At 35.1% G+C, this 26,523-nt stretch overlaps 1 protein-coding gene across 5 annotated transcripts in view; it reads left to right on the top strand.

Annotated features, from left to right (window-relative positions):
• The window catches only part of PSIP1 (PC4 and SRSF1 interacting protein 1), a 46,447-nt gene that overhangs the window by 13,086 nt on the left and 6,838 nt on the right, over positions 1–26,523 (top strand). For 2 of the 5 annotated variants that reach the window (XM_036926651.2, XM_036926652.2), the window contains exons 4-15: positions 1,305–1,443; positions 3,643–3,747; positions 4,562–4,624; positions 6,693–6,789; positions 7,792–7,867; positions 19,483–19,711; positions 20,592–20,710; positions 23,403–23,458; positions 24,053–24,123; positions 24,350–24,451; positions 24,568–24,781; positions 26,025–26,136. In XM_036926651.2, the coding sequence (XP_036782546.1) occupies positions 1,305–1,443; positions 3,643–3,747; positions 4,562–4,624; positions 6,693–6,789; positions 7,792–7,867; positions 19,483–19,711; positions 20,592–20,710; positions 23,403–23,458; positions 24,053–24,123; positions 24,350–24,451; positions 24,568–24,781; positions 26,025–26,136 (1,383 nt within the window). Of the gene's footprint in view, positions 1–1,304; positions 1,444–3,642; positions 3,748–4,561; positions 4,625–6,692; positions 6,790–7,791; positions 7,868–19,482; positions 19,712–20,591; positions 20,711–22,016; positions 23,375–23,402; positions 23,459–24,052; positions 24,124–24,349; positions 24,452–24,567; positions 24,782–26,024; positions 26,137–26,523 lie in introns of those variants that run through there. The other 3 variants (XM_036926653.2, XM_036926656.2, XM_036926654.2) reach the window with 3 other exon arrangements.

Below are 26,523 nucleotides of genomic sequence, written 5' to 3'. Positions count from 1 at the left end.
TCATAGCAAAAAACACATGTACTGTACATCTACCTTTATAGAATTGACAGACTTCTACAGGACTGACATAGGGAAATATAAGGGGTCTGTTCTGGAGAACATATCTAAATGTGTATGTTTTTTCTCATCCTTCACAAATTCCATATTTGTGAATTCACCTCACTAAAATTTATATGTAATCTGAAATCAATACTTGTGATACATCTGTGGTCTTACCTGTATGCAATATGGCAAAAAGTATGAATAACCTGATGTACACATTCATAGCTGAGGCTGAATATGGCCTCCTTTGCCTTGTTTCAGCACTCAGTGCAAACTCACTTTTTTGCAGCCTGTGTAGTACTGTGATTTTTGCATTTTTGTGCATTTTGACCGTCATTTTGCTATTTATCATAGCCCCCAAATGTAGCTCTAAAGTGCTATTTAGTGTTCGAAGTTCAAGAAAGCTGTGCTGTGCCTTATGGAGAAAGTAATGAATTATGTAAGTGTTTGGTTGTGAGTGCAATCTTAATGAATTACTAATATATATTAAATAAGGTGACTTTAAACAGAAACACACATAAAACAAGGTTATCTATTGTTTGGCTGATGAAAATGCTGTGATCAGAGGCTCACAGGAACCTATCCTGTATAGCCCCTGGAGCAGTGGTGCAGGATTCACTAACTCAGTATTCACAGTGACTTTATAGAACATAATTACTGTGAGTATAAGAATTAACTATACTATATATACATATGTATCTGAATGGACAAATGAGCCAGTTAGAACACCTGATTCCCTCATAGAATAAATAAAATTCCTAACACAAATTCATTCTAAATATTTATAAATATATATACAAATACAAAAAATATATACATATATGTATGTATATTGACAGTGTTTTATGAGTTGTATAATATACCAGAGTATTTTGAAATAAAATTACATTTAAAGTGCTTTTAAATGTATTGATCAATGCAACTATGTCGATTTCTTGCTGTTGTACATTTTTTGTGGTAAAATATACATGACAGAATTCACCATTTTTAAGTGTACAGTTCAGTGACATTAAGTACATTCACATTGTGCAACTGGGTGTGTTTTTTTAAAGATAGGATTATAGATCTAGGAGCTTGTGACTGAACTTAATAAAAGTATTTGGAATTGAATATAATTATTTGCCTACCTTTTAATTTATGTAAGATTTTTAATGCATTTTAGATTAAGAATTTTTGATAACTGCATCATAGGATAGTGTTGTTTAATAACTTACATATTTGAGATTGCTTTGCACTCACATTTTTCCCCCTCTCCTTTTTAGTGCTTTTTTAGGCCCAAAGGACATATTTCCTTACTCAGAAAATAAGGAAAAGTACGGCAAACCAAATAAACGAAAAGGCTTTAATGAAGGTTTATGGGAGATAGATAACAATCCAAAAGTGAAATTTTCAAGTCAACAGGTGCGTTATTTGCATAAAACTTAGTTTAGTATTACTTACTCAGTTTTGAGGAGTGATCACTATTCTAGCTACAGGAAAATGAAAATTAATTTGAGAGCCTAGTGAATTTCAGATTAAATTGTTCTTATTTGTGAGGTTGAATCTTACCCTTTCATGTCTAGATGACCTGATGAAAATACCTGTTTGGTTAAACAGACTTCAGAGAACTGGGGGGATAACTGTATTTAAGTCCTGACTGAGAGTTTACATAATGTATCACTGAACTTAGTCATATGTACTGTTCTCTTTAATTCAGGTTGGTTTTATAAATTGATGGGTGTGTATTTTTTTAATTTGTTTTTTATTGAAGTATTGTTGATGTAAATCTTAAATTGGTTTCCAATGTACAATACAGTGGTTCAACAGTCACCCTTATTATTAAATCCTCACCTCCGCTAGTGTGGTATGTATTTTTAATTTCTCAGTTCTTAAAATTGTACTAGAATATGAACCTCATATGGGCTAAACTAGTAAATAGGTGACAAAAGGACTTATAGCACTATGCAAATATACTTAATCTTTTTAGTGTCTTAAGAGGAGCCATATCCCTCCTTTTCATCCTGTTCTTCATGTGTGCAGAGCTTTTGTCATTAGAGTTGAGGTGGTAAAAACCACAAAAAGATGGCAACAAACTGAAAATTCTGCAGCTTTCTGCTTTTAAACCCATATATATTTTTTAGTTCTTTGCATGTGCCATGCTTTTTCTCATCTTTGAGAATCTTCAGATGCTGTTCTCTGGAACATTTATATCTTTTATTGATGCTCCAAGGCCGCATTAGATGGTCCTAATGAGTGCCTTTATCACCCAAACTTATGTTACAGTACTTATCATTACCATATCATAATTGCTTCTGTACTTGTCTTTACTGCCATAGACATATTAGCTCCATGAACAAGAAGTTATATGGCCTATGTGCCTGGCACTGTTATATGTGTGGGAAGAAATAGGTGTTCAACAAATAATTGTTGCATGAATGCAAGAGTTTGATGAGTGATTTCCCATTGCTATTGCCTTGACTGCCCAGCATTGCCCAGCATGGGTACCCTATCCTCTGTTCCTGTCTCCCTACTTAGTCCTCAGGTAGTTTGACCACATACATTTGTAATTTTCCATCTTACTGTGAAATTTGATAGATTGTGTGCATGAAACACTACAATTTTCTGTCCTTAACAAAAGTACGGCTGATTGAGCTGTTGTGGAGTACTCTGTGTTCCTGGCCCAGACATGTCCCCAGTGGCACATTCCTAGGGTTTGGAGAAATCAGTGATGCCCAAACTTAAACAAAACCAAAAAAATCGTCTATCATAACTTAAAAATTTTCTGTAGTGCTATAAGTAATTTTGGGTGCAGTCTTACATTTTTTTTGTTAAAACTATAATTTTATGGGTTATTAGCATTGCCCTTTTTACAAAAGAGGAAAAGGGTTTACAATTTAAAGACTTGTCAGAGGAAACCAAGGGGAAAGTTTGGATTACAGTGCTGTCATATCCCAGATGAGCTTACCCTCACCTCCCAGTGGGCCCTGGATGTTCCTGTTACTCATCACTGTGGTTGGTACTGTGAAAGTCTAAAGCCCCTTATCATCTGAGGGTTCTTTTAAAAGTTAATGATTACTGGACTACTACTCAGTACCTGTTAAACCACAAACATGAACGTTTGGGTCTCAGGTTTCTACATTTTAAATAAACTAAGTTTGAGATAATAGGTCTGTTGAAATCTTTAGGACTGTGATACATATCCTTTGCTAAGGCTGTTTTGTCTTAGAGTACATACATGAGCTTCTCTCTCCAGAATATTTCAGTAGTTGAATACAATGTAGGTGTGTGCTATTCTCAATCAGTTTATGGCGTATCTTTCTGGGTATTTGTTAGATCATCAGAATGGTATTTGTAATTGTACCTTCATTTCTGCCTTACTATATTACCCTTTGTACTTGTATGTGTTCAGTTTATAGGACTATAATCCCTTACAAAACTTTTCTAATAAAAATAGTAGCATTAAAGCTATTTTAAAATTTACATATTAAAGGTGTCCTGTGGAACAGAAATGAGGGTGCTTTTCTAACTTTCAACAAGCTTTTGATTTTTCTTGGGTAGAAAATTTTAAAGTTGGGGTAAAAATCTTAACTTTGTGAAATTAATAGACTTGATTGTTCATAGGCATCAACTAAACAATCAAATGCATCATCTGATGTTGAAGTTGAGGAGAAAGAAACAAGTATTTCAAAGGAAGATACTGACCATGAAGAAAAAGCCAGCAATGAGGTGTGTTTAATTTCTCTTGCATTCTAACCCCATTTTGTTATAAGGAAGAAATTGTAAAATGAGTTGTTCATTAGATTGCAAAGTAGAAAGGACTCTTTACAGTAGTTGAGTATGAATGAAAAAGTATTTAAGGCTTATTTCTTTGTGTAAACACTAATTGTAACTAGTGTATTTATGTGTAAAATGTGTAAATACGTATTGTAAAATAATTTTTGCATCTTAATGATGTTTTTATTTGATGTTACTTTGCAATGCAAGCTATGAGGTCCAACTCTAGGAGTGGGTTACTGTTTGGAAGATTCGTAAAGCAAGGTGTTGTGGAATGGATGCACTGGAAAGGGCACCTGAACTGAATTTTTTAAAACCTAGATTTATTTCCAATTCTGTATTTGGTTATCGTTGAATGGGGATACTCATTTAGCACTGTTAGGGCTCATGCAATGGTGGTTAGATGATCTCCAGAGTCCCAGCCACCTCTTAAAATTCACAACTCTAAAAATTCAAGATTATACTGTAGAAAAAACAATTCTATAAATTTAAATAGACAAACTTGCTAGGGTACTAGCAAGAATGACTTTTACATTTGATCTAGGCAGAAATAATTTTGTTTTTAGGTAAAGGTACCTGTTATTATTTTGACTTCATAATGAATGATAAAGTCAATACTTTTAATGTTTATAATTTCAAAGATCAGAGGAGCAAAACAAGGTTCCCTAGTACTTTCATTGAAACATTTCTAAATTTGTGAATTCTAGTTTAGGAATTTTCTTTGTCTTGGCATAATTTATTCAGTTTCATTGTATTTCTTTTTTAGGATGTGACTAAAGCAATTGACATAACCACTCCAAAAGCTGCCAGAAGAGGAAGAAAGAGAAAGGTGATTTTACTTACTGCTTAACCATAGGGATCTTACAGTGATTGTTTAGTTGGATTGAAGAAGAGTAGAGATAATAAAATCTTATCATTTATTTCAAACTTTGCCTTTAACTCTAAATCCTTTAATTTCTTAAAGAGTAGGTTATGTTGTTTACTTACTAAACGCTGTGTTTCTTAGTGATACAGCACCCTTAAGGTAAGTTGAATGGTACAGGAAATGAAATATATCAATTACCATTCTTGTAATGACACCGCCTCAAGTTTTCTCTGGAAAGTGGGTAATATATGTGTACACATAAAGTTGTTGGAAGGATTGAGTTAACACATGTAAAATATTGATAATAAATCCTGGTACGTAGTATTACATAAGCCTTGTCCATTATGATGTTATTTCTTTACAATACTGATGCATGAAATGAGAGAAGGTGACAGTTTAGGACTAGGTACATCTTAGGCTTTTAATTGAGTTTCTTCTCTACTACATGAAGTTTTATTATACCTATTTCCAACCTATTTATATTTAAAACTAAGAATTCCATATTTCATAGGAAGAATATGAAAATACAGTGGCCTTTTATCCCTTGTTGAGTGTTTGTGGAAGGGGAGGTGATAACAAAATTTTAAATGATTGGCAGAATTTTCTCAGGCAAATGCAGGAAGGGAAAGACACAGGAGGCAATTTGAACAGTATGTACAGAGGCATAGAGAAAATTTCATTTTAAGTATTTCAGGTATTGCATTTTGTTATTACCAGACCATAAAGTTTGAGGGGCAAGGGTACAAGAAAACCCCAGTGTTATTCTGAAGAATTTGAACTTACAGAAATAATGGGATGCCATTGAATCATTTTAAGTTTTAGATGCCTCCTCTTTTAAAGCATTCTGAGTGATGGGAATTGGATAGGGGCAGGGAGAACAGTTCACTGATCAGTTCATTCAGAAGCTTAGTACTAATTTCACTAGGCCAGGCAGGGAATTGAGAAGTACATCAGGAAGGTAAGGCCTCTGTTCTCACTGAACTTCATTTTTGTTGAGACAGACAGTGAATACATAAATCTAGAGAGTTAAAATGGGGTAACTAAGTTATGAAAGGCTTTTCCAAGGAGTGAGCATAGATTAGAAGGTTGAGAGAGACCTTGCAGTAGGTATTTTCAGTAGTGTAGATGAGAGATAGGACTTAAGAGCACTTTAGGAGGTAAAGTTGATTGGAAGTGGGTGTGAAGGAATGCAGGGAAGAATCTAGGATGACTCCAAGATTGGCTGACTAGATCAGATACTGAGAAAGCAGGAGGTGGTAGTTTGGTGGGAGCAAGAGGCATGGGAAGGAGGAAGTGAAACACCTGTGGGAATTAGACCTGAAGATACATACTGTTCTGACACCAAAGGGGGAAAGTTAAAGATGCAATCACAGATGTAAAGAATAGGATAAGAGCTGAGACAGTAGTAAAGAAAGTAAGTTTACTTACAAGAATGCAGAAAGCAGAATCCTGAGGGAATATATTTAATACTGGGTATTATATCTTAAATGTTTGTGAATCAGATCGTTGATTAAAAAGTTTAAATGTTTTTATCAGTAACATTGAGTTATTGCATGTTGCCTGCCTTTTCAGTCACAGTTCAAAAATAAAATGTGTATACTAAAGTTAAAGAGTAAGAAATATCAGCAACTTAATTTCTTTTTCTAATACTAGGTTAATTTAGGTTCTGTATCAGAAGTACACAATGTAAAGTGTTAGCGTTTTGAGGCACTCAAAAGTACATTTTTAAGCAATGTGGTTTGTTAGGGGTAATTACATTATACTTTACATGAAGAATATTAGCTTTATTAATACAAATGACTTTTCTAGGTTGAGAATATCTAAAAGCCTGTTTGTTTCTTAGACTTGTTCACTAGAATTATAAAGCTAAGTTTGAGGATGTTGCTCTGTGGTCAGTTGACTGTTGAAAGTAATACCATACAGAAGTTATGCTGATACTTGAACTATTTTTCTTAGTATGGCTGATTTTTGCCATCGAATTATACTTGGAATGCCTACTGTTTGCTAAATAAGTTCAATATTTGTGATTTAGGCAGAAAAACAAGTAGAAACCGAGGAGGCAGGAGTAGTGACGACAGCAACAGCATCTGTTAACCTAAAAATGAGTCCGAAAAGAGGACGACCTGCAGGTAGGATAAATGTTTGAATCTCTGGCTTGTTATTGACACTCTAGCCCGTTAGAAGTACCATACCTCAGGTACTTTGGAACAGGTGGATGGGCAGTTGGTTATGGATAGTATACAAGTTTCAGAGGAGGTAAACATGGCTTCTGCTCTATGTAGTAAAGTATTTAAATGTGAAGAAATTGTCTGGGACCGTTTTCATTTTCTGCTTTATCTATTATGTTTCCCTCTAGTAACAGCAAATTGTGGTCAGTTTTAAATTCCAAGAATTATGGGTTTATTTTGCCTGGAAAACAAACTTTCCAGGTAGTACCATACTAAAATCAAAGAGAAGCAGCATTTGAGTAATTAAAGCTATTACTATTTTAAATTCATTGCACTCTTTGTTTAGGACCTTAGCAATATGCAGCTATCTTTAGCACTGCCTATTTATTTTCCTAATTTGGCAAATTAGAAGTAGTTTGGACAGATCTGCCTCTAATACAAAGTAAAACAAGGAAAATTAACCAAAATAGAGCCATGTTTTTTTTCTACTTTACAGAGTAGGATTATTACTGAAAGGGGTAAGATGAGTAATACCCAGAAAAGAAGAAAAACTCAATTTGTTTATTTACACAATTTTTACTTTGGAATTTAATGTATTGGATCATATTAATGGTGTCAACGAATTCTGTTACAGATGCTCAACATATTATAATATGTATGTGAATAATGAACATAATAGCTATTACAAATTTGAATTTTGTGGTATTCTGTTAAAGCAACAATGAAGGATTTTTGAAACCTCTCAGCCATACTGAGAACAAATTGAAAGTTTGTTGATCTATTTCTTTAAATTTTGTTGTTGCTTATTTGAACCATTGGAGGGAATACAATCTTTAAAACTTAATTGTACTTTAATAAACTACTAATATCTTTAGTGTATATCGTGTGTAGTCTTGATGTGTTAGATCTGCCACTCAAAGGGAAGCTGGTAGTTATGGCTGTTTCTTTTCCTGTGAATGTTAGCTGCAGAAGTCAAGATTCCCAAACCGAGAGGCAGACCCAAAATGGTAAAACAGTCTTGCCCTTCAGAGAGTGACACGTGAGTTTACTTTTAATGTGTTTTATTTAATAGATGAGACACTTGACTTTAGATATAAATCTGCATTTTTGCAGTTTTATTTTACAGGATGTTTGTTGTATTCCTAAAAATTATGGGAGAAACTGTTGAAAATTAGTTTTTATTACATAAAAAGCAAAAACTGATAGGGAATCAAGAAAAATCTGATGTGCTTATCATTTCATTAATCAAAGATATTTTCTTGGTGTATCAGGGTAAAGATAGTTAGATAATGTAGGGTAGAATTTATATTAGGGAAATTGGACAGGATACCATATTTAAGGAAATTTTTGGCAAATTATTTTTGAAGCAATTTCCACAAATCTTTTTAGCTCCTCCAGAATAACTGTTATTTTTGTAGTGTAAATTTATAATTTTGAAGTTACCAACAACATAATCTTTTTTCTTGTCATCTTTCTTTTCTATTTGTACAGATCTTATTTATGTTGGCTTTTCTGGGTACAAACTTCACCAGAAGGAGTGTATATTTGGAGAAAGAGGGCACAATTTTTTGTAGCTATGAGTATGTCATTTAAGAATGGATTTCCAGTGTTTTTGAATGAAACATGTTTTTAGGAACTTTTAGTTATACAACATTGGAGGATTGGTACTTTACAAGCAATATATGTTTTAAAGAGTTTTATTTTACTGCCAGTTGAGCTTTTTAAGTATTCTAAAAAATAGTGGCATAAAATTACTACATGATTTTAGCTACTGTAGTAAAATTAAGAAATAAGGTACATGCAGGTAAATTTGTTAAACATACCAAATCTCACTCATCATCTCCCTATAGCGTCTTACCTAATAGCATCAGACATAAAGGCTAGGATTTCACTACTAACATAAGGCCTTGATCGAGAGACTTGGAAACTAAAAATACCAAGTTTTCTGCTCTCCTCCCCTATATAAGCACACACATGTAAATCTGAGATAGGGTAGCATAATAAATATTCCCATTTGGAAAACCAAAGATGAAGAGGCACACAGCAGTCACTGTTCCTTTGGAAATCTGAAATTCTGCTGGGAGGAAATTGTGAGATCCTCTCATTTTAGATATAAGGAATTTTTCCCTTGATTAGGTCTTAGTTTTCCTTTAAAGAATCTTCCTAGTCCCTGGCATTTGGTTGATCCTCTGAGAGCTCTTTTCAGTATCCTCCTCAGTTGCATTTGTAAGGGTCGTGAGCCAGTATTACCCTCTTTGTCAGCTGAGCAGATTTCTCATTCTGCTTTCAGACTAATAGGGAGTTTGGGGCACAAGGTCAATTCTTCTATCTCCATTACTTCCTCTTGATGCAGTCCGGTGTTACTTCTGGTAAAGATACTTTGTTAGTATGTGTGTCTGTTTAATTCCAGTCAGCTTCATGGGGAATGGTCTCCTAAGATTTCTTCAGACATGTTTATCTTTTAATGCTAATTAATCAGGCACTTTGAATATATAGGTTTTCCTGAGAAACCACCCCTTGGTCTCTTTACTAAAACCAGTTGTCCATCTCTGAAGGATCAAGGTAGCCCACTTTGAATTCTTAAGGAAAGCCTGGCAGCTTATCCCTCATTTGGATCTTTGACCCCAGTCTTTGTTTACTGGACGGAGATGACTTTCAACACTGAAATGCATGGAAATTTTAAGTCATCCTATTATTTTTTTTAAACTCATCTCTTTCTTGAAGTACCTTTATTAAATTTATCTTGATAACAATTCAAGATGCCAGCAGCATTTTTTCTTGAAATTTTTTCACTCAAAGTCACAACTACACTTAATTTCTTTTCACGTTACCATAGGTGATACTTGTACCCATTGTATAATAATATTTTAGGGTTTTCAGTTTCCCAGCCCCATAGCCAGTGCACATTTTAGGTTTGTGTTACTGGTATCACTGTTAGTGAGCTTTTTGGTGAGAACATGGGCAACTCCAAAATAGCAGTAGCTTACAATATTTATTTCTCATTCACACTGTATGTAGGCTGGGCATTGGTTATGCTACTTTTGGCTATTTATTTGGGCACAAACCCAGTGGAGTGCAGAGCTAAACTATATAAACTCTTCTGAAACTTTTGCTCACTGGAATAAGAAAAGCATATATTAGTGAGGGCTGCTTTGCAGTGGGTTCTGAAATGACAAGCTAGTGGAAAGAGCCCAGAAGAGCTGAGACCATCTCATAATCTTCATGTAAAGGAAGAAATACTTGTTATAAGACACACATACTTGGAGTTGCATAAGGTTTTGCTTACATTAACATATATTAAAAGACCATAAAGAAATATACAAATTCAGATTTCCTATTATGCCTTGGACTATTAAGTAGAGAAATTGTCACTGTGGGTAACATTTTTTATGGAAGGTGGTAAAGAGGACTTGTAGCAAGCAATAATAGTCATGTTTATGGAAATTGCTCCACGATGTGTATGGTTACATCCTTTTATTTATTTATTTATTTATTTATTTATTAAGGTATTATTGATATACACTCTTATGAATGTTTCACATGAAAAACCAACGTGGTTACTACATTTACCCATATTAACCAGTCCCCACCCCCCACCCATGCCCCATTGCAGTCACTGTCCATCAGTGTACTAAGATGCCACAGATTCACTATTTGCCTTCTCCGTGCTACACTGTCTTCCCCTTGACCCCCCCCACACCATGTGTACTAAGCATAATACCCCTCCATCCCTTTCTCCTTCCCTCCTCTTTGGTAACCACTAGTCCCTTTTTGGAGTCTGTGAGTCTGCTGGTGTTTTGTTCCTTCAGTTTTGCTTCGTTGTTATACTCCACAAATGAGTGAAATCATTTGGTACTTGTCTTTCTCTGCCTGGCATGCATCACTGAGCATATCCTCCAACTCCATCCATGTTGTTGCAAATGGTAGGATTTGTTTCTTTCTTATGGTTCAATAGTATTCTATTGTGTGTATGTACCACCTCTTTACACATTCATCTACTGATGGACACTTAAGTTGCTTCCATATCTTGGCTATTGTAAATAGTGCTGCAGTAAACATGGGGGTGCATATGTCTTTTTGAATCTGAGAAGTTGTATTCTTTGTGTAAATTCCCAGGAGTGGAATTCCTGGGTCAAATGGTGTTTCTATTTTTAGCTTTTTTGAAGAACCTCCATACTGCTTTCCACAATGGTTGAACTAGCTTACAATCCCACCAGCAGTGTAGGAGGGTTCCCCTTTCTCTGTATCCTCGCCAGCATTTGCTGTACTTAGTCTTTTCGATGCTGGCCATCCTAACTGGTGTGAGGTGATATCTCATTGTGGCTTTAATTTGCATTTCCCTGATGATTAGTGATGTGGAGCATCTTTTCATGTGTCTGTTGGCCATCTGAATTTCTTCTTTGCAGAATTGTCTCTTCATATCCTCCACCCATGTTTTAATTGGGTTATTTGTTTTTTGGGTGTTGAGGCGTGTGAGTTCTTTATATATTTTAGATGTTAACCCCTTGTCGGATGTGTCATTCTACCATACTGTAGGATGCCTTTTCTGTTGATGGTGTCCTTTACCGAAGCTTTATAGTTTGATGTAGTCCCATGTGTTTTGCTTTTGTTTCCCTTACTTGAGGAGATACGTTCAGGAAGAAGTTGCTCATGCTTATATTCAGGAGATGTTTGCCAATGTTTACTTCTAAGAGTTTTATGGTTTCATGTCTTACATTCAGGTCTTTGATCCATTTTGAGTTTACTTTTGTGTGTGGGATTAAACAATAATCCAGTTTCATTCTCTTGCATGTAGCTGTCCAGTTTTGCCAACACCAGCTGTTGAAGAGGCTGTCATTTCCCCATTGCATATCCATGGCCCCTTTATCGTATATGAATTGACCATATATGGTTCGGTTTCTATCAGGGCTCTATAGTCTGTTCCATTGGTCTATTCTGTTCTTTTGCCAGTAACAAATTGTATTGATTACTGTGGCTTTGTAGTAGAGCTTGAAGTTGGGGAGCTTAATCCCCCCAGCTTTATTCTTCCTTCTCAGGATTGCTTTGGCTATTTGGGGTCTTATGTGGTTCCATATGAATTTTAGAACTATTTGCTCTAGCTCATTGAAGAATGCTATTGGTATTTTGATAGGAATTGCATTGAAACTGTAGATTGCTTTAGGCAGGATGGCCATTTTGATAATATTCTTCCTATCCGTGAGCACAGGATGTTTCCATTTATTGGTATCTTCTTTTCTCTCATGAGTGTCTTGTAGTTTGCAAAGTATAGGTCTTTCACTTCTGTGGTTAGGTTTATTCCTACGTATTTTATTCTTTTTGATGCAATTGTGAATGGAATTATTTTTCTGATTTCTCTTTTCTGCTAGTTCGTCATTAGTGTATAGGAATGCAACAGATTTCTGTATATTAATTTTGTGTCGTGCAACTTTGCTGAATTCAGGTATTAGATGTAGTTTTGGAGTGGATTCTTTGGGTTTTTTTAATGTACAATATCATGTTATCTGCAAACAGGGACAGTTTAACTTCTTCCTTACCAATCTGGATGCACCTTATTATTTATTATTATTCTATTTTTATTAAGGTAGGATTGATATACACTCTTATGAAGGTTTCACATGAAAAAACAGTGTGATTACTACATTTACCCATATTATCAAGTCCCCACCCATACGCTAATGCAGTCAGTGTCCATCAGTGTAATAAGATGCCACAGATCCTCTATGTGCCTTTTCTGTGCGACACTGTTCTCCCCGTGATCCCCCACATCATGGGTACTAAACATAATACCCCTCAATCCCCTTCTCCCTCCCTCCCTCCCTACCCGCCCTCCCACACTCCTCCCATTTGGTAACCACTAGTTCAATCTTGGAGTCTCTGAGTCTGCTGCCATTTTGTTCCTTCAGTTTTGCTTCGTTGTTATACTCCACAAGAGAGGGAAATCATTTGGCACTCGTCTTTCTCCGCCTGGCTTATTCCACTGAGCATAATGTCCTCCAGCTCCATCCATGTTCTTACAAATGGTAGGATTTCTTTCTCTCTTAGGGCTGAATAGTATTCCATTGAGTATATGTACCACATCTCCTTTATCAATTCATCTACTGATGGACACTTAGGTTGCTTCCATATCTTGGCTACTGTAAAAAGTGCTGTGATAAACATAGGGGTGCATATGTCTTTTTGGATCTGAGAAGTTGTATTTTTGGGGTAAACTCCAAGGAGTGGGAATCCCAGGTCAAATGGTATTTCTATTAGTTTTTTGAGGAACCTTCATATTGCTTTCCACAATGGATGAACCAGCTTACATTCCCACCAGCAGTGTAGGAGGGTTCCCCTTTCTCTGCATCCTTGACAGCATTTGCTGTTCTTAGTCTTTTCGATGCTGGCCATCCTTACTGGTGTGAGGTGATATCTCATTGTGGTTTTAATTTGCATTTCCCTGATGATTAGTGATGTGGAGCATCTTTTCATGTGTCTGTTGGCCATCTGAATTTCTTCTTTGGAGAACTGTCTCTTCATATCCTCTGCCCATTTGTTAATCAGCTTATTTGCTTTTTGGGTGATGAGGCATGTAAGTTCTTTATATATTTTGGATGTTAACCTTTTGTCAGATATGTCATTTACAAATATATTCTCCCTTACCGTAGGGTGCCTTTTTTGTTCTGTTGATGGTGTCCTTTGCCGTACAGAAACTTTTTAGTTTGATGTAGTCCCATGAGTTCATTTTTGCTTTTGTTTCCCTTCCTTGAGGTGATGTATTCAGGAAGAGGTTGCTCATGCTTATATTCAGGAGATGTTTGCCTATGTTGACTTCTAAAGGTTTTATGGTTTCATGACTTACATTCAAGTCTTTGATCCATTTTGAGTTTACTTTTGTGTATGGGGTTAAACAATAATCCGGTTTCATTCTCTTGCATGTAGCTGTCCAGTTTTGTCAATACCAGCTGTTGAAGAGGCTGTCATTTCCCCATTGCATATCCATGGCCCCTTTATTGTATATTAATTAACCATATATAGTTGGGTTTCTATCAGGGCTCTCTAGTTTGTTCCATTGGTCTATGGGTCTGTTCTTTTGCCAGTAGGAAATTGTGTTGATTACTGTGGCTTTGTAGTAGAGCTTGAAGTTGGGGTGCATAATCCCCCCAGCTTTATTCTTCCTTCTCAGAATTTCTTTGGCTAATCGAGGTCTTTTGTGCTTCCATATGAATTTTAGAACAATTTTCTCTAGTTTGTTGAAGAATGCTGTTGGTATTTTGATAGGAATTGCATTGAATCTATAGATTGCTTTAGGCAGGATGGCCATTTTGACAATATTAATTCTTCCTATCCATGAGCATGGGATGAGTTTCCATTTATTGGTATCTTCTTTAATTTCTCTTCAGAGTGTCTTGTAGTTTTCAGGGTATAGGTCTTTCACTTGGTTAGGTTTATTCCTAGGTGTTTTATTCTTTTTGATGCAAATGTGAATGGAATTGTTTTCCTGATTTCTAACTCTCTGCTAGTCCATTGTTAGTGTATAGGAATGCAACAGATTTTTGTGTATTAATATTGTATCGGACAACTTTGTTGAATTCAAATATTAGATCTAGTAGATTTGGAGTGGATTCTTATAGGGTTTTTTATGTACAATATCATATCATTTGTAAACAGGGACAGTTTAACTTCTTCTTTGCCAATATGGATGCCTTTTATTTCTTTGTGTTGTCTGATTGCCGTGGCTAGGACCTCCAGTATATGTTAAATAGAACTGGGAAAAGTGGGTGATGTTTACTTCTTTGTGTTGTGTAACTGCTGTGACAAGAACCTCCAGATTTATGTTGAATAAAATTAGAGAGAGTGGGCATCCTTGTCTTGTTCCCGATCTTAAAGGAAAGGCTTACAGCTTCTTGCTATTAAGTATGATGTTAGCTGTGATATTATCATAAACGGCCTTTATTATGTTGAGGTACTTGCCCTCTCTACCCATTTTATTGAGAGTTTTTATCGTGAATAGCTGTTGAATTTTGTTGAATGCTTTTTCAGCATCTATGGAAATGATCATGTGGTTTTTGTCCTTCTTTTTGTTGATGTGGTGGATGTTGATGGATTTTCGAATGTTGTACCATCCTTGCATCCCTTGGGTGAATCCCACTTGATCATGATGGATGATCTTTTTGATGTATTTTTGAATTCAGTTTGCTAATATTTTGTTAAGTATTTTTGCATTTATGTTCATCAGTCATATCGGTGTGTAGTTTTCTTTTTTTGTGGTATCTTTGCCTGGTTTTGGTATTAGAGTGATGCTGGCCTCATAGAATGAGTTTGGATGTATTCCCGCTTCTCCTACTTTTTGGAAAACTTTAAGGTGGATGGGCATTAGGTCTTCACTAAATGTTTGATAAAATTCAGCGGTGAAGCCATCTGGACCAGGGATTTTGTTCTTGGGTAGTCTTTTGATTATTGGTTCAATTTCTTTGCTGGTAATTGGTCTGTTCAGATTTTATGTTTCTTTATGGGTCAGCCTTGGAAGGTTGTATTTTTCCAGAAAGTTTTACATTTCTCCTAGTTTATCCAGTTCATTAGCATGTAATTTTTCATAGTATTCTGTAATAATTCTTTGTGTTTCTGTGGTGTCCGCAGTGATTTTTCCTTTCTCATTTCTGATTCTGTTTGTGTGGAAACTCTTTTTCTTGATAAGTCTGGCTAGGCGTTTATTTTGTTTATTTTCTTGAAGTACCTGCTCTTGCCTTCACTGATTCTTTCTATTGTTTTATTCTTCTCAGTTTTATTTATTTCTGGTCTAATCTTTATTATATCCCTCCTTCTACTGACTTTGGGCCTCATTTGTTCTTCTTTTTCTAGTTTCATTAATTGTAAGTTTAGAGTGTTCATATGGGATAGTTCTTCTTTCCTGAGGTAGGCCTGTATTGCAGCATACTTCCCTGTTAGCACGGCCTTCGCTGCGTCCCACAGATTTTGCAGTGTTGAAGTACTGTTGTCATTTGTCTCCATATATTGCTTGATCTCTGTTTTTATTTGGTCATTGATCCATTGGTTATTCAGGAGCATGTTGTGAAGCCTCCATGTGTTTGTGGGATTTTTCATTTTCTCTGTATAATTTATTTCTAGTTTCATACCTTTGTGGTCTGAGAAACTGGTTGGTACCATTTCAGTCTTTTTGAATTTACCAAGGCTCTTTTTGTCTCTCAGTATATGATCTATCTTGAAAATGTTCCATGTGCACTTGAGAAGAATGTGTATTCTGCTGCTTTTGGGTGTAGAGTTCTGTAAATGTCTTTATTTTTTCGGTGATAGTTGATTTGATTTTGCATTCGCTTAGTAATTAACTGTTCTACTTTCTTTACTGTGGTTTTATTATCTCTGGTGACAGCTGTTAAACCTTAGGAACCCTTCCATCAATAGCAGTCCCTTCCAAAATGCACTGTAGAGACGGTTTGTGGGAGGTAAATTCTCTCAGCTTTTGCTTATCTAGGAATTGTTTAATCCCTCCTTCAAATTTAAATGATAATCTTGCCAGGTATTCTTGGTTCTAGGCCCTTCTGCTTCATTGCATCAATTATATCATGCCACTCCCTTCTGGTGTAAGGTTTCTCCTGAGAAGTCTGATGATAGCCTGATGAGCGCTCCTTTTTATGTGATCTTATTTTTCTCAAGGCTTCTTTTAATAGTCTGGCCTTATCCTTGATCTTTGCCATTTTAATTATTATATTTCTTAGTGTTGTCCTCCTTGGGTCCCTTTTTTGTGAGATCTGTATACCTCCATGGCCTGAGAGACTGTCTCCTTCCCCAGATTGGGGAAGTTATCAGCAATTACTTCCTCAAAGACAGTTCCTGTTTTTATCTCTCTCTTCTTCTTCTGGTACTTGTATAATACTAATATTATTCCTTTTGGATTGGTCACATAGTTCTCTCAGTATTCTTTCATTCTTATCCTTTTTTCTCTCTATGCCTCAGCTTCTTTGTATTCCTCTTCTCTAATTTCTATTTCATTTATTTTCTTTTTCACCATATCTTATCTTTTAAAACCTTCCATTGTATGTTCCATTTCTGATGCTGTGTTCTGTAATGATTGGATCTCCAACCAGAATTCGTTCGAGTTCTTGAATATTTTTCTGTACGTCCATGAGCATGTTTATGATTTCTATTTTGAAATCTCTTTCAGGAAAATTCATGAGATCAGTTTCATTTGACTCTTTTTGGTGTATGTAGGGTTTTTCTTTGAACCAGGTTCCTTTGATTTTTCATATTTGTATGTGGTGCCCTCTAGTGCCCAGAAGCTCTACCCTCTGGAGCTGCTTAGCCCCTGGAGCATTGTTGGGGGTTGCAGGGGAGCGGTGTTGGTGCCTGGGGGGAGGAAAGAGCTCTTTTCTGCTTCCTGGCTGTTACACCGGTCTCCACTGCCAGAACCAGTGGGCCGAGCACATTAGGTATAAGCCTCTGTGCTTTGCGTTTGTAGCTGCTGTAAGTGGTGCTTCTCCTTGGCTTGCCTGACTCCAGGTCAGAGTTTGCCGATTTGTGAGCCAGGTGCAGGCTGGTTGGGAGGAAGGTACAGCAGGCTGCATATCACAGTGGGGTGCCTTGGAGCTGTGTAGCCAGCCAGGGGACTGGAGCGCCTGAAGATCGTGAAAGTTCCTAATCTGCTTGGCAGTGTGCACATGGACAATTTTGTCTACATGTCCTTTCTCCTGAGCAGGAAGCTCTGTGCAATCCTTGCCCCTTTAGAAGCCCTCTCGCTGTTAGGAAGTCTCTCAAGACTACCCACCTTTCTTTTGTTCTAGAGCAGCCAGATATTGATCCGTTTTCCACAAGTGGCTGGAATCTCAGTCTCTCCAGGTATTTGTGTCTTAGCTTTTCAACCCCCCTAATCACCAGAGCACCATGCAATGTAGATTTGCACTCCCAGAGCAGATCTCTAGAGCTCAGTGTTCAGAAATCCCAGGCCTCCACTCCCTGCCCACTTTGTTTCTCTTCCTCCCACCAGTGAGCTGGGATGGGGGAAGGGCTTGGGTCCTGCAGTGTCATGGCTTTGGTATGTTACCCTGTTGCGTGAGGTCTGTTGTTTTGTCCAGGTGTTCTTTTCTGTTGCTCTTTCAGGATTGGTTGTATTAATTACATTTTCGTATTACATGCAGTTTTAGTAGGAGGCCTGTGTCTTGCCTCTCATGCTGCCATCTTTAATCCTGGATACATCCCTTAAGAACCGTCATCTATTGTTTTGTACATGTGCAAATAATTGGTTAGAATACATTTGCTAGAAGCAGATTTGCAGGGTGGAAATACAAAAAAAGTTTCTAATTTTAATATTTGCTTCCTTCCATGGGGGGTAATACTTTGTGGGACTCTTTAATATCTACTAAGAGCCATGGAAATGCTTTTTATGATTGACCCTATTCCCCTCTCCATGAAATTATTAAAATACATTTGTGGAAGTACTGAAGAAAGTTAATTTTTACTTGCATGCTTTTTTGTCAGTTGATTAAAAGGATAAAACCCTTATGACATTTGAAAATAAGTATACCCAATGATAGTTATGTGACAAAATTTCTAGAGATAAAAATCCAATTTAATCTCTTCAGGTATTTAAGGAAGCATTTGTCTGGTAGGAGGTCAGTAGATTTGGAATTGAGAAATCAGGCAAATTGTTTGACCTTTTTCTCATTTGCCAAATGGAATGGGTTGAACTGTATAATCTGAGGACCCGTTCAGCTCTCAAATCCATTGATGTAATTGTATAATTTGTGAAAATATCTATGAAGTTCCTTAAACAGTAAAAAGGTTAGTTTTTAAGCAGTTTTTCCAAACTTTAAGTCATATTTCTTTATGGAATTGCTTTAGTTGACATATACACCATAATAGTAATTACATGGTTAACATTGGTACCATTTGATTCTCTTTCTAGAGTCTGTTATCATATCCTAAGTACTCATGTTTATTTCTGCTCTACTAGTACACATAGATATCATCCAAGAGTGATGGTAGGATTACTGAGCAATTTCAGGAGTTTGACTTTGTTTAATGATGTCTGAAGTCTAGTGATGGGAGTGCTTGGGTGCCAGTTCAGTGCTGTACTTCATTGAACACATATTGTACCATTATATGGATAAGTTGGGAGCCTTCTGCCTTGGAAAGTTTATTTCTTTGAATACTAAAATGACTATATTTGTTCATATGCAGTTCACTTTCTGCAGTTGTATTTTTCCCAGTGTGCCTACTTCTTAAACATAATTTACTCTTCTAAATAACCACAGTATAAGCTCTATTAAGTCCAGGTATCTTACCGATTACCCATCCTATACACTATAGTATCCCCAGAATCAAGAATAGTACTGCGTCGTGTAAGATAGCACTCATTATTTTTTTCAGTGAATGAGTTGTAAAAAGTTGAAAAACAAAGAGAAAAAATTACTTTTCTTTTCCTCTAATGCCACTGTATTTTTGTATCTTTTATATTAAAAGGATTTTTTTCCTTTTATGACTGGATTGTAAAGACACTCCATTACATTTTAACTCAAACATATTTTAAATTTGTCATTAAATAACAAATAAATTATAGAACTGTTATACAAAATACTCAGTTGACTGGGCAAGTGTGGTTGAATGACAAGTATTAATGAGATATAAAGGTTCATTTTGCATTGTTTGTGCTCTTTAAAATAGGGTAACTGAAGAAGACAAAAGTAAGAAAAAGGGGCAAGAGGAAAAACAGCCTAAAAAGCAGCTTAAAAAGGATGAAGAAGGCCAGAAGGAAGAAGATAAGCCAAGAAAAGAGCCAGACAAAAAAGAGGCAAAGAAAGAAGTTGAATCAAAAAGGAAAAATTTAGCTAAAACAGGAGTTACATCAACCTCTGATTCTGAAGAGGAAGGAGATGACCAGGACAGTGAAAAGGTGAGAACATTTATCTGTCAAATAAAATATTTGTTCTGTTTTTAGTTTACTCTGTAGTTCTTAATGTTTAGGAAACTTCTGATATTATTGTGAAAATGTGATTAAAAGTTGAAACTGAATTTGTTTGCCTCTTTGAATAACCTTGAGTTAGCTACATTAAAAAAGCATACTTAAAACTTAATTGTACATTCTAAATTTATCTTACTACCTTTTACAATTTTTATACGAAAATTAAATGTCACATAATAAACTTCAATAACCACATTTATCTAAAGAAGGTAGGATAGTAGAGATTAAGCCAGATAGATTGTGACCAGTGAAGACAGATGTAAAATAATAGACACATTTATATGTTACATTTGTACCATTCTGAAGGCCTGTTTAGTGTGCATTTTATCAGTGAATTGTTCTTTATTTGGATGTCACAGTTGTTAGGCAGTTTTATTAAAGCTATGCATCTTTTGTAGAAAAACACAAATTTTGTGTATAATAAGCCTTGGGCATCTACAGGCCCAGGTAGTGTAAATCTTTGGTTTATTTTCATCTGGTTTCTTAAAACTTGTGAAGTCTAAAACTTTAAATTGGAAAAGGTGAGCAGTGTACTTGTCAGTGAACAGGTACTGAAGTCAGAATCCTAGTGTAGAGGCAAATAGTCTAACATACATTTTAAAGAAAGTAAATCACTCCTATAGCAGTGCAGAAAGTAGATTTTAATTCCCTAAGTCAAGTGAAAGTTTAAGTTAGATAGTAACATGTATAATTATGAGATTTTAAAAAATCGTCCTTAAGAAAATGAGTTGCTTTTTTTTTTTCCTCTCAAGATTGTAATCTTAGAAGCACTAGTACTAACTGGATAATTCCATCCCAATTCTCAAAACAGAAGAGAAAAGCTGCAAGAAGTTTTCAGGCTGCTCATAGAAGGAATATTCTGAGAGGCCAATATGAGAAAGAAGTAGCAGAAAGAAAACGCAAGCAAGAGGAACAAATGGAAACCGAGCAGTAAGTATTTTTTTACTTAAATTTTGATTTTTTTTAAGCTAGCATGAAAGATTTAAACAATAGAATCTCATTTTCCAGACCATATGTGGAGCCTTTTAAGGAAGTGACTTTTCCCATGTGTTAGAAAAAAAATCTTCAGCATATGATAATCATGTTTCAAGCTTCATTCTTTTCAGAGAGGATGAAATTCACTGAGGTAATTACCCTGTGAATTATTTTTAATTTAAACTGACAGTACAGATATAATTTAAATGTTAGTGGCTTTGCAGAAAATAACCTCGTCCTCCACTGTTTACTTCTGTTAAGTACATAGAAAGTGTGATGATAATACATTGGTGGAGAAAGAATGAAAGATCCTTACTTGGCTGACCACCAGCAGGCCTCCCTCCAAAAGACCAGCAGAAATAACAAAAGCACAGTTGGAAACCCAAAAAGCCAGTAAAAGTAAATCTAATGGCTGTTGAGGTTTGCATTAGATATATTCAATTCTAAATCAAATTCAAAGCTTGATTTCTCATAAGTTTTGATACTTGTAGACTGTATATATTTAGAATGGGGAATGTCCCATTTTATTTTATAAAATTACTTTATTAGAAGGAAAATAGCAATGGCAGTGATGATTAGGCTTCATGTGTTTATTGCATTTGTGTTCCTAGGTATCTTTATAGACTGTCACTTCTGAGTTCTTTCTCAGAAAAGCATTTCTTTGTGAAGCATCTTGCATTATTCTGACTAAACTGTTTTTTTTATTGTTTTAGTGAAGAGGTGATTTTAAAAACATGCTCTAGGTCATTAAGACAAGCTTAATGATAAGCAGTGAAATTTATTCTTAAATAATTCTGTACTTTTCCTTTATATAATAAATTTGTAAGCAAAGTCTTTCTTCACAAATACAGCATTTGACTATCTGCTTTCTTAGTTGCTCTTGGAGGATTTATAAGCAGTTTCAGCTACTTGAGGGAGTAATTTTAAAAACTGATTTAAAGCTCAGAACTGTTACTCCCGCTAATCTGTTAGCCTGACCATTTCTGTAAATACTAAAGTTACTTTTTGTTACCTATCCTTTTCTGTCCTTTCACTGAAAAGTTGTTGGACTGTTTGTTGCTTTTAACTTTATTGTGCTCCCCAAATTAGATATAAAATTAGTCATTGCTTAGTAAATCTAGCCCAACTTTTCTTCAGTATCTCAGTTACCTTTATGTGTTTCAGTTTCTTTTTGAATGTCCTCCGAATGTAATTTTCTCAAATTCTAATACTTGTGTTTTCTTTCCTTCTCCTGTTATTACAAAACTTTGTACTTGGACAGTTTTGCTCTGTAAAGCATTTCAGATGCAGCTTGTGTGAAATGCATTATGCAAAATAAAGTTTATTGTATTGTATTCCCAGCCAAACAACATGTAATCTACAGTAATAAAAAATATATCTCATTTTGGGCTCAAAGCATTAATCCAGTTACTGAAAAGAGAATACAAGTGGAGCAAACGAGAGATGAAGATCTTGAGACAGACTCATTGGACTGAATTTCCCCCTTCCCCCCTTGATGGAAGAATGTTCCAGATTCTAAATTGAGGACTTCATTAATGGCATTATAACTGTGTTGATTGCTTAAAAAAAAATTTCCTGTAAGGTACACACTACATACTAAGGTTGGCCATCATTCCTGTTGAAAGATTTTTACCAAGCTTACAATGAAGCTTTTGTGTTTGATAGTTATAAGAAGCTCAGATGAAGATGGTGGTTGTGCATTATTTCATTTAGAAAACAAAAATCGTTTTGTTTTGAAGCTAGGTGTAAACTGGAATAGCAGTTATACCCCAGAGAATGGGGCAGTTGTGCCCATCCCTTGACATTCCTTTGTTGTTTAATTCTTTAGAATCCTCATAATTGTTTTTCTTTCAATCCTGAGAGATTAAACAGTAGACTTGTTAAGAAAACAAAAATGAAACTGTAACCAAAATTTTAAAATAAAGTTTTTTAAAAAAAAAAACCTGATTTTTAGATATTTTTTTGTTCTTGTCTATTTCAATTGATTTATAATAGGGCCTGAACTCCAAGCCAAGGTACTAGAAATTACTTATTTTTAAACGGTTATTTTTGTGATTTATAGTAAAGTGGTACCTTTCCTTTGTGAATGAATGTCATTTAAGTTTGCTATATACTGGCAAAAAAAATCATTTAATATGGTAGCAGTACTTAAACAGTAGTTAACCTTGAAACTGACTTCACACTACTCAAATTATCTACCCTTTGAGATGTGGGAACAATTAAATCAGCCTATTTTGACAGGCAACTTTAAAAAATATTTGTGATGTAGAAGTAGAATTCACAGAATGTGTATAGGCACTCTCTTCCCACTATGGCCTGTCTTTTGAACTTGGAATTGACCTTTTAACAACGCACTGTTTATTTGGTTATTGCTGGAAAAAAAATTCACCACCATGGCTGTTATTTTGTGATGCCACTGAAAAATTAGATGGCTAGATTATTTATTTTAGCATGTTCCTTTTTACATGTTTTAAGTTTTGCTTTATATTGACAGTGATGCCAATGCTATGGCATTGCAGAGTTTTAAATTACAATCACATTGTGATACAGGCTACTGACTTAACTATTTTAAAGAAAAGGGATTGGGGGTTTGATAATTAGTCACAAAGCTCCAATGTTTTGAAATATTTGTGTTAACATTTGATAGGCAGAATAAAGATGAAGGAAAGAAGCCAGAAGTTAAGAAAGTGGAGAAGAAGCGAGGTTGGTTATTTCACTTTCTTAGATGTATAAAATTACTATATATAGGAAGTTATACACACCTAATTTTTCATATACAGGTTTTGAAATCAGTTTATGTCCTTAAATCCTACAACTGCACTTTTTCAAAGCTCTAATGAATTCTATATACATTGATTTGTATTTTAAGTATAATCAAGTGAACTTGCCTAAGGAATCGTGTTGTATTTTAATGCCCATCATCTCAAGTCTAATTTTTATAACATTGCCAAATGCTAGGTGTTTTCCCATTTTTAACAAATCTGGTTTCAGAGTGTTCCTATTTTTGGTTAAATGTGGAAGGTGAAGCAGGTGTTCAAGGATTGGGATAGAGTAGTTAGTTATTAAAGCAGACTGCTTATTTTAGAAACATGTAGCTAGATGGTGATCTTTTTGCTTATATGGTATATGTTGCTTTCCTAAACCAAATACTAAAAATACAGCAGATAACTTAGTGATGTAGACAGATTACTAAGAACATTTAAAATAATCACCAAGTATTTCTATTATACTTGTAGATTATACAGAAATACTGGTTTTGGAAAAGGTATTTACTGTGTCTCACATTTTAATTTATAGAAACATCAATGGATTCTCGTCTTCAAAGGATACATGCTGAAATTAAAAATTCCCTCAAAATTGATAATCTTGTAAGTGTTTAACACCTCACTTAAAGATACAGTGCTGTTTTTATAGCTTCATATTTTCTCACAAGATTTTATGTGTAAATTTAAAGAGTTTATGTGTAAACTTAAGAAAAAGCTATTGGTTATTTTGTACTGCCTTAGTTATTTGAGATTTCGAAAGTAATCTTTAGAAATAGCTTATATAGACTGATAACTAAGAGTTATGAAATATTACTGTTTTGTTATGAAGGATGTGAACAGATGTATTGAGGCCTTGGATGAACTTGCTTCACTTCAGGTCACAATGCAGCAAGCTCAGAAACATACAGAGATGATCACAACACTGAAAAAAGTAAGTGATCTTGAGTAATGCAGATCTAAAAAATTACCTCATACCACTTCATTAAAAAGTAACACTTCAAAAATCATTTAGGTAAACAATTATGAGTGTGTCTTTTGTTTTCTCAGATACGGCGATTCAAAGTTAGTCAGGTTATCATGGAAAAGTCTACCATGTTGTATAACAAGTTTAAGAACATGTTTTTGGTTGGTGAAGGAGACTCTGTGATCACACAAGTGCTGAATAAATCTCTTGCTGAACAGAGACAGCATGAGGAAGCAAATAAAACCAAAGATCAAGGGAAGAAAGGGCCAAACAAAAAGCTAGAAAAGGAACAAACAGGTATGTGGTAATTATTTGCTGGGACTGCTTTTCAAAAGTGGCTTTGATACATCTCATTATCTACATTAAATGATAGATCTCATAAAGCATTTAGCAGAACTAGTAAAGTGCTCAACCTTAGTTTCTGTCTTTCCTGTTCAAGTTTAAATAATTATTCATCAAGTTTAATTAGTAGCTAAATACTAGCTTTTAGTACTACTACCACTACTAGTAGTTGCTATTTTAATTTAAATTAGGAAAAATTTCTAACCTACACTGAAGTAGAGAAAAATGAACTTGCCATTTTCTCCTCACCCAGCTTCCGTAGTCAGTATGATCAGTGTGGGATCATTTCTCTTTCATTACCCCCATCAATTTTCTTTGTGACTTGGCCATAAATATTTGAGAATATATCTGAGGTAGACTCAGTACCATTATCAGCTCCCCCAATTCTACGTTATTTAAACATCTTAGTACAGCTGCTTAATGTAGAAACCAACATTCAAAAGAAGTTGGATTGTTTCATTTATTAGGGAATCATATAGGTCTCTTCAGAGATTTGTTAAGATATACAGGGAAGCCCCATCTTTTTACTTAGTAATAGGGCACGAAATCCTGTAAATTAGGAAATACTACTACTGACACTGTTCTAGAATACCAGTAATGATAAACACAAAAGTTTACTGTGATTTTTTTTCCTAAAAACTACAATAAATCACAATGCTCTAAGAAGATAAACCACCCTGAAAAACTTTGTGATGACAGTAACAAGTGGAATAATCAGATTATCCACTTCCTGTTCCCATAGCTTTCTGTAGTAATATGCTTCTTAACTTATGTCTTCAGCTATCCAAAAGATTACAGTATAATTTTTTTTTTTTCCCCCCTGGATAATTATTTTTTATTGAAGGGTAGTTGACACACAGTATTACATTAGTTTCAGGTGTACAACACAGTGATTCAACATTTATATACATGATAATTCTAGGTACCAGCTATCACCATACCAAGTTGTTACAATATTTTGACTATATTCCTTATGCTATACATTACATCCTGGTTACTTATTTATTTTACAATTGGAAGTGTGTTTATATATATATATATATATATATATTTTTTTTTTTTTTGATTACAGTATAATTTCAAGTAAAAACACTGATAGCAACTTCAGGGCCATGTTTTATTTTTTGATTGTCGGTATTTTAAGGACATGTTAAAGTATTAGAAACTGAAATGGTTTTCCGTTGGAATCCTTCTAAAGGTTCAAAGACTCTAAATGGTGGGTCTGATGCCCAGGACAGTAACCACCCACAGCATAATGGAGACAGCAGTGAAGAAGGCAAAGACAGCCACGAGGCCAGCAGCAAGAAAAAGTGAGGATATATTTTAATGGGTCGTTAATGTGTTTTTAGTTTTTAAATCAAATTGTTGTTTGAAGGGATTATATTTTGATCACTCAGTTCCTAACGTTAGGAAGCAAGATGAAAATCAGAAAGGGAAAAATAGAGCTAGGTAGGAATCCTGTTTAAAAAAACAACTATTCTTTGAACTTCTTTCACTGAGACACCTTTTATAATGACTTAAAGTCACACTTTCTGGACATGCGAAATTGGATGTTAGAATCACAAAAGCTGTTTTGTATTACAACACTGATCCTTAAGTAGATAGGAAACTGTAGTTACCAAGTCTTGGTTTATTCTGCTGCTGTACATTTGAAAGACTTGGAATCAAGCATCCCTTCTCATTCTGTAATTTAGGGA

This window comes from Manis pentadactyla, chromosome 3 (genome assembly GCF_030020395.1).
Source record: "Manis pentadactyla isolate mManPen7 chromosome 3, mManPen7.hap1, whole genome shotgun sequence".
Classification (NCBI taxonomy): Eukaryota; Metazoa; Chordata; class Mammalia; order Pholidota; family Manidae; genus Manis; species Manis pentadactyla.
Note: the sequence above shows the minus strand (reverse complement) of the source record. Positions and strands in the feature narration are given on the sequence as shown.